Below are 8729 nucleotides of genomic sequence, written 5' to 3' on the forward strand. Positions count from 1 at the left end.
CCTGTAATCGAACTATTTTTTAAAAAAATTTTTTTACTTTCTTAACAAAGTCTAACTAAAAACTGATTAAACAACTGCAGCAACAACTGACGCTTAAGCTGTTTTTTTTTTGCAACATCTTCAATTGGAGTCATTAGTGTACACATCTTGCGGAATCTGCTAAATGTTCATAAAATAAATAAAAGGGATCGTAAAAAGTAATGTCAAGAAGGCGACATGATATAATAAGTCACTATATTGACAAAAGTTTTGGGACATCTGTCTTTACATGCACATGAATGTAATATGTCCTGCCCTTTGCAGCTAGAACAGCTTCCTAACTCTTCTGGGAAGGCTTTCCACAAGGTTTAGGAGTGTGTTTATGGGAATTTTTCACCATTCCTCTCTAGAAGAAGTGCATATGTGAGGTCGGATGAGATGAGTCGGTTGGATGAGAAGGCCTGGCTCACAGTCTCCGCTCTAATTCATACCAAAGGTGTTCTATGGGGTTGAGGTCAGGACTCTGTGCAGGCCAGTCAAGTTCCTCCACACCAAACTCACTCATCCATGTCTTTATGGACCTTGCTTTGTGTACTGGTGTGCAGTCATTTTGGAACAGGAAGGGGTCATCCCCAAACTGTTCCCACAAAGAGCATGAAATTGTCCAAAATGTCTTGGTATGAAGCTGAAGCATTAAGAGTTCCTTTCACTGGAATTAAGGGGCTGAGCCCAATCCCTGAAAAACAACACCCAAATTCAGTGATTTGGAGGGGTGTCCCAAAACTTTTAGCAACATAGTGTAGATTATCCTTTTTTTTTTCTTTCTTTTTTTTCATTTCAGTACTGCACTTCAGAAGCTACTTAAGATATCTATATAAGATGTTTTCCAGAAGTCAAAATAGTAAAAAATTACAACAATTCTGTTTAAAAGTTAACGCCCCCACCAAAGCTTTTATTGTTTCCTGTTGCCCTCATGAGCATCAGTAAATTATACATTTTTCTTCTTCTTTCTTTCTTTCTTTTTTTTTTTTATTAATTACCATTTTCCTTCTGAAATACTTCATCAGAACATATAATTAATTCAGGACAAATTCAGTACATCTCATAAAATATACTCTTTATTCCATTCAGTAAACTATTCACATTTTTCTTTTTTTGGTGAAATGATTTGAAATTTAAAAAAAAAACACCCCAGTGTCCAGATACAGCAGACCAAATCAGTAAAAAAGCAAATGGTGTAATATTTATCTGGATGAGATTTTTCCTGCAGGGAAACTTCAGAATATTCAAAACATCATGTTTTTTTACTTTTTTCTTTTTTCTTCTTCTGAATGAGCTTCTTCTCTTCTGGATTGTACACCTCCTTGTAACGTCTGCCTGAAATAACAAACAGTATGTTAGAGGAAGATACACATCGACACTGTAGACAGAGATCCTGGATGTGAAAAACATTTTAGATGTTGTTTATGGATTTCTAATAGATGTTGGACTGGTGTAATGTGAGCTCAGGAGTTCAGAGAAGTTGTCATGGCGAAGGTGTTTGTGTACTTCAGTAGACCTTGAGGGCTCCAGGAGCTTGATGCACCCAGTTGGTCCACACTTGATGAACAGATCAAACAAAGTCTGTCCTAATAGAAGAGGTGAGGGTTAGGTGTGATGGTAGAAGGTATGTATCTTTGGAACGGAAACAGGCAACATGACATCCTGCATTCCCAAAGCCAGAATTAGTATAGAAGATGGAATGGTCTGGAACTGCGTTGATCCGTTTTCTTCTCTGAGATTCCCACAAGAGTAAAGCTTCAGAAGATGCTAACAGGTCCAAGTCGGAGGGCTTTGTGGTTTTGCCCCAAGAGAAAAGAGTGTTCAGCCTTCTTGAAGAAAGTGGCATGGATGCTCCTACTGGTTCCGTAGTGCTCCAGGGGGACTTTTGGGTGTGACAATAAGAATATGAGAGATGAGGGTCAGGTGTGATGGTAGTTGGAGGGCAGGTAAGTAATGGTCTTCGATTAGACCCTCAGAATGGAACCAGGGTTTGGGAATGCAGGATGTCATTGCCAATGAGAGTATGTGAGAAAGAATGGTCTGGATCAGGGGTGGTCTGTGTCCTTCTGTGGGTTTCCGACAAAAAAAAAATCAACCTTAGGAGGTTGTGGAAAGAAGTGTTGAAAGAGTGTTGCCTTCGTGAGATTTTGAGTTTCAGAAGTAGACTGGTGCAGTTTAGTGTATTCAGCCTCCTTGGCTGACTCTATAGTGCTCTTAGGGAAATTTGGTGATGATGTTGGGAGTGGCAAAGATACTTGGAACAGTGTTACATGGAGGAAGAAAGTGGCACGGATGATCAAGAGGGTACCTCCAACTGGCTCCAGGGGGACTTTAGAGCTCATGCGATGTACAGTCTCAGACTAGATGCTTACAATGGAACCAGGTTTTGGGAATGCAGGATATCACATTGCCCATGATAGTTATGTGAGATGGAATGGTCTGGATCACTGGTGGTCCTTTTCCTTCTGTGGATTTCTGATAAGAAACCAGGAGATTTTCAGTAGTCCCAGTCTGAGGGCACTGAATTTGGACTCTTTCCCCCAATAGACAAGAGTGTTGCCTCCAGGAGATTTTGAGTCTCAGGAAGTTCCTTGGAGAAAGTGAAGTGGATGCTCAAAGAGGGTAAATCTTCCTGCTTCTACAGTGCTCCTGGAGGACTTTGGTGCTCATGTTGGGAATGGCAAAGATACTTGGAGCAGTGATACAAGAAGGAATAAGAGGGGTGAGGGTCAGGTCTGGTGGTAGTTGAAGGGCAGGTATGTGATGGACAGACTCAGATTAGACCCTTGGAATGGAAACTGGCTTTGAGAATGCAGAATGTCACTCTGGCCGTGTTTAGTATGCGAGATGAAATGGTGTGGATCAGTAATGGTAAGGGTTTCCAACAGGAAACTGGCCTCAGGTTGTGGACAGACTCATTATTGTTGATTGTTTGCATGCCCCCGGTGGGTTCCAAATAAAGCTGTATCAGGTCTCACTAAATAAAGACCTCATAATTGAGCTTGGAAATGTTTCGGGATCTCACAGAAGGGGATAGAATCTAATGGCTGAAGGTCGAGAAGTCTGGATTGACCTCCTCAGCTTGTTGCTACCATGACCCCCACCAGGAAACATGTCAGGAAAAGAGATGTATGAACCAGTAGTGTGTGTTACTCTAATACAGCACCACTACAGTCAACATCTACAGCTTATAACTGTTCTTATTTAAAGCCCTGATCTACTTACTGTACATCCCCAGGAGTTTTGCTGCTTTGGTTTTGACATGCACAAGTACTGCGCTCTCTTTAGAATCCTTCCTGTTGTGGAAGGCTTTAAAATGCATCTTCATCCAGAGCTCTCTTCTTGCTTTCTGCTCTTCTATTATAAAAATCTTGAGACGCCTAAGAAAACAGAAGTGTGTGTATATATATATATTGGTCAGAACGTTTCAAGTTAGGACTGAAAAAAATACTGCAAGTATTTATATATACACACATATATCTAATAAAACATTAAACTAAACAAAATAAATTTAGATCAATTGTGAAGAAAAACCCTCACATTTCTTAGAAAGTAAATTACGGCTTAGGAAAAATAAATTTAGATAAAAGTAAGTAGCTTTTCCTGTTGTGTAAGGGAAAAAATGAAATGAAATAAATGTTCCTCATTCATTAAGCCTGATAAATCCATAAATTAAGACAAATACACCAATTATTCAATCAAGAAGAAGGCAATTGTATAAAAGCGCAGTAACTCCATCCTTTTTCTTGACCTCTGATATAAATTTCAATGCTGCTTTGCTCAAAATGAAAACACCCCAGATTTAAATATCTATGAGCTCATTTGCATTGACCATTTATTTGACCAGACAGACTGATTTGTGGTTAATAAAGAGGACACAGTGTTCACAATGACGTAAAAATATTTTATAAACACTGTACATATATTTTTTCTATTTTTGTCTTTTTATCATGCTTAATTCACATCTTCTGCCAGATTGTGACCCTTTCAGATGCTGTTACACTGTTAAATAATATACACCAAATCAGGCATAACGTTATGACCACCTGCCTAAAAAACAGCCCTGACCCGTCGAGGCACGGACTCCACTAGATCCCTGAAGGTGAACCAGCATTAACTTCTTCAGCAGTTTGAGCAACAGTAGCTCGTCTGTTGGATCGGATCACACAGGCCAGCTTTCGCTCCCCATGTACATTAATGAGCCTTGACCGCCCATGACCCTGTCGCCGGTTCACCACTGTTCTTCCCTTGGAACACTTTTGACAAATACTGACCACTGCAGACCGGGAACACCCCACAAGAGCTGCAGTTTTGGAGATGCTCTGATCCAGTGGTCTAGCCATCACAATTTGGCCCTTCGTCAAACTCGCTCAAATCCTTACGCTTGTCCATTTTTCCTGCTTCTAACACATCAACTTTGAGAAAATTTGCTGCCTAATATATCCCACCCACTAACAGGTACCATGATGAGGAGATCATCAGTGTTATTCACTTCACCTCTCACTGCTCACAATGTTATGGCTGATCGGTGTATGTATATGATGTAATATAAATCAAAATTTCATTTACTGATCATTTCATCTTTGCCTTTTATAGTTCTGTGGGTGTCGCCATATGCAAATATTAGTGCCATGTATACACCTGCTAATTTTTTGGGAGATCTCTGTTCATTACACAAGTTAAAAAAAAGGATGGAAATGTAACGACTGGTCAATGATACCCACTGCGTGTTCCCTTACTTATTTTTGAGGCATTTGAGTACCTCCAGCAGACACGTCCAGGCCTTCATGTCAGTCTTCCAGCTGGTGTATTCTAGAAGATTCATAGCAACACTAAGAGCGTGCTGTAGATCCTGCTGCTCTCCTGTCAAAGACATTTCATCATCAGTCACGCAGCTAGAAAATGGCCGCAGAATGACCAGCTGCATGAAGGACATGAAAACTGTTCTCAACTGCTATGTTCTGCTAAGGACAGATTTACCTGATTTAATCAACAGAGAGCAATATTCCAGCATCAGCTCGTGACTGGGAACCAGTAAGTGCAGACCCTGAAATGGTTTAAGACCAATTTAAACTGACATGAATCCCTTCAAAACCCTCAGAAATAATGACTTAGTTAACCGGACACTTCACCTTCAGGGTTTGAAGAAGTTGGTCTGTTGAAGCTTTGTGTCTTTTCTGATGCTCGTATAAGTAAACGTGTGCGTTGGGGTTTGAGGGATAATCCTTGTTATTGGCGTAGTTTTGAAGTAACTGTAGAACTTCTTCTTCGGCGTTGTAGAATTCAAACATCTGTCCAAAATATACTAAAGTCATCAAAATGAATATTTTTAATGAATGTAGATTTCAAGACAAGTGCGGCAACTCACATCAACACAAGCCCAAACGAAAGGATCCCACACTCCCGGCTGTTTAATGAGCTCCTGCAGGGTCACGGAGGCTTGTCTGAAGTAGGTGTGCAACTCACGATTATTTACACAATCCTCTGATAAAACACACAAAACACAGGATTTATTTATTACAGCATGAGGGTTAGGATGAGAGGAGAAGAGAATAGGAGAGATGAGAAGAGGAGAGAGGAGAAGAAGAGAAGAGGAGAGAGTAGAAGAGGAGAGGAGAGGAGGAGAGAGACGAGGAGGATAAGAGGAGAGAAAAGAGGAGGATAAGAGGAGAGAGAAGAAGAGGAGAAAGAGGAGAAGAGGAAAGAGGAGAGGATAGAAGAGGAGAGAGGAGAAGAGAATATGAGGAGAGAGGAGAGGAAAAGAGGAGAGAGGAGAAGAGGAGAGAAAAGAGGAGGATAAGAGGAGAGAGAAGAAGAGGAGACAGGAGAAGAGGATAAGATGAGAGAGGAGAAATGAGAGAGAAGTGGAGGATAAGAGGAGAGAGAAGAGAGTATAAGAGGAGAGCGGAGACGAGGAGAGAGAAGAGAGAAGAGGAGGATAAGAGGAGAAAGGAGGAGAGAGGAGAAAAGGAGAGAGAAGAACAGGAGAAGAGAGAGGAGAGGAGGAGAAGATTGGACTGTATGAGTATATAATATTATTTAGGCAGACAGATGAGAGACAGAGAGACAGAGGGAGACAGAGATAGAGACAGCTCCAGTGCACGCGCACACACACACACACACGTCTCACCTGTATCAGACAGGGATGACCTTTTCTGAGACCAGACCAAATAATCCAGAAAGCCGCAGTAGGCGTGGATGAGTTTTAACTCTAGAGACTGACTGGTGGACTGCTGGCCGTACCTCCAGCTCGTGGCCACCGATAGCTGCTGCTTGGCCTTGTGAATGTGTCCATCTAACAGGAGGTGGAAGGCGTGCTCCAGACAGACCTGACCATACCAGAAAACTTTTATTTTATAAAGAGACGAATTTTTATTCAAATCCAACATCCTTTTATTTCAATAAGTCTGTGTATTTTGTGTAAGTTATTATTATAACACAGATATAAAAGCAAACCTTAGCAAAATTTTTCACTCCGGTGTTTTTCATGCGTTCGTACAAAACAGTAAAATGTTCCTGATCTTTGTGCGGATGATGCTGGAGGACTTCAGTGCCAAGTCTCCAAATAATCTGAGGGCAGAAATATTTCACATTTACTACAGCTCTACAGAAACGTAACCAGGTGTAAATCCAGACGAAATCCCTTGTTCCTTCTCTCTCACCTCACAGGCCACTGACTGCTTGCTGGTTGTGGTGTCTTCCAGTGTTTGAGTGTAAACATCTAAATATCCTGCAGCTTCCTGCCAGCGATGATGCAGGACGGCGTCTCTAATGGCATGAAGACACCATCTTGTACTTTTATGAAATCCGCTTTCTGTGCAACGCTCTGCAACGACATCATGGAACAACACAATCCATGAGAAAGTCTACTGAAGAACATTAACCTCCATGCCATGAAGCGCAATGTTCACCTTACTGTCATTTAAGTATTGATTGATTGCTTTAGGGGGTTTCTGCTTACATTTTTATCTCTTTTTGTTGCTTTTTCATCATTAAAAAGAAGTAAACAAATCACACCAATTATCATTGATTCTATCTGCACCAATTATACTATATGGGCTGGACATTCAACGATTCAACGAAGCTCCGCCCCCAGGATCTGCTAGTACGGCTCTTTTAGCTCGGCTCCCTTAGAAAAGCCGGCTCTTCATTTAGTATCACTCGAAGCCTTCTATTTTAGCCTGATTTAGCAATAATGAATGGTTTGTGTGTTGGTGAGTCATTTTTATTCAATTATTTTTATGCATTCGTTACAAAAACGAGCTGAAGATTCGGCTGAGTCGGCTCTTCTCGTTCGCTACATAGAATCGGCTCTTAGAGTCGTCACATTCGCGAACGATACATCACTAGAAGCTACAGCGTCTGTAAAATGACTGCTGGAGTGGTAACACAAACACAGATTCCGTACCTACATATGTCCTACTTACCTTCCAGGCTATTAATACAGTTAAGGAATATAAAAATTCGACGATTGTTCCTTTAAACATCTTACTTTTAGAGGGAGAGACGTGCAGAAAACTCGGCCGTTTCATTGTCGACTGATTTCCTTCATCATCCGAAGTGTCATCGTTACCTGCCTCTGGAATATGGAGCTGAAGATCATCCATAGCTGTTTATTTACTAAATATAAGCAGTCTGTAGTAATAGAAAAAAACGCTGAGGGTTTCCTCACTTCTCAGGCAGCACGTGCCCTCAACTTAACAAAAAAACTCATGATCAAAATACAAAATATGTCGTCAACACCTCTAATTCAGTTTCATTTAAACTTAAATTTTTTTGGACGCTTCACATGAGGTGGCTATAAACACACACACACACACATAGCAATAAGAACTACTGAAACCAGCGTTAAGTCAACAACATGATTCTCATTTTATTTCCGGGTTTGTTTTTCAAAATAAAAGTCCCACAGCGCGAAGAGGAAGAAACAGCACGCAGTGATCAGAAATACCATTAACACAAAAGAAATTAAACCAGAGTGAACGCTGATTCTTTAACCATGGACTGTGTCTCAATAAAAGTATGTACGCATTACTCTGTCAGTATCACATCGCTTATTTATTTCAGTTACACGCATATCTGTTTAATCCAGTCGTTTCATATTAATGTCAATAAAGAAATGTTACACATATAACAAAAAGACAACAAACTAAATGAGACCAGTCGCTCAATTAAGAAGGAATTCTGGTGTTTTAAGAATTAAGCTGGGTCTGTTTGTGTCCTGTCTTCCTCCTGATCTAGTGTTTCTTCAGAACCAGTGCTCGTTTAGATCTAGTATTCATTTTTGGTCTAGTGTTCATTTTAATCAAGAGTTCCTTTTGATCTAGTGTTTCTACAAATCTAGTTTTTATTCTGATCTAGTGTTCCTTTAAATCTAGTGTTCCTTTAAATCTAGTGTTTCTTTAAATCTAGTGTTTATTCTGATCTAGTGTTCCTTTAAATCTAGTGTTTATTCTGATCTAGTGTTCCTTTAAATCTAGTGTTTATTCTGATCTAGTGTTTATTCTGATCTAGTGTTCCTTTAAATCTAGTGTTTCTTTAAATCTAGTGTTTATTTAAATCTAGTGTTTATTCTGATCTAGTGTTTATTCTGATCTAGTGTTCCTTTAAATCTAGTGTTTCTTTAAATCTAGTGTTTATTTAAATCTAGTGTTTATTCTGATCTAGTGTTCCTTTAAATCTAGTGTTTATTCTGATCTAGTGTTCCT

At 40.0% G+C, this 8729-nt stretch overlaps 1 protein-coding gene across 2 annotated transcripts; it reads right to left on the bottom strand.

Annotated features, from left to right (window-relative positions):
* Window positions 1-783: 783 nt before the first annotated feature.
* On the bottom strand, window positions 784-7857 carry taf1a (TATA box binding protein (TBP)-associated factor, RNA polymerase I, A). 2 transcript variants are annotated; one of them, XM_058391692.1, is made up of 10 exons: window positions 7514-7856; window positions 6684-6847; window positions 6478-6591; window positions 6152-6350; window positions 5390-5505; window positions 5154-5312; window positions 5002-5068; window positions 4761-4884; window positions 3247-3401; window positions 784-1356 (listed from the first exon to the last, which is right to left on the bottom strand). In XM_058391692.1, exons 1-10 carry the CDS (start codon window positions 7626-7628, stop codon window positions 1274-1276), a joined length of 1296 nt encoding a protein of 431 aa, XP_058247675.1. In that variant the 5' UTR covers window positions 7629-7856; the 3' UTR covers window positions 784-1273. The 2 variants fall into 2 exon arrangements, with proteins under 2 accessions (XP_058247675.1, XP_058247676.1); XM_058391693.1 differs by lacking the exon at window positions 3247-3401 and having other exon boundaries at window positions 7514-7857.
* Window positions 7858-8729: the final 872 nt, after the last annotated feature.

Source organism: Hemibagrus wyckioides, linkage group LG06, assembly GCF_019097595.1.
Source record: "Hemibagrus wyckioides isolate EC202008001 linkage group LG06, SWU_Hwy_1.0, whole genome shotgun sequence".
Classification (NCBI taxonomy): domain Eukaryota; kingdom Metazoa; phylum Chordata; class Actinopteri; order Siluriformes; family Bagridae; genus Hemibagrus; species Hemibagrus wyckioides.

Excerpts from the sequence above, each read along its gene's own strand:
- taf1a (XM_058391692.1), bottom strand. The coding sequence starts at position 7,628 with ATGGATGATCTTCAGCTCCATATTCCAGAGGCAGGTAACGATGACACT. Across the intron at positions 6,592-6,683 it reads AGCAGTCAGTGGCCTGTGAG|ATTATTTGGAGACTTGGCAC; the intron begins GTGAGAGAGAAG and ends TTCTGCCCTCAG. Across the intron at positions 3,402-4,760 it reads CTCAAATGCCTCAAAAATAA|GCGTCTCAAGATTTTTATAA; the intron begins GTAAGGGAACAC and ends CTGTTTTCTTAG.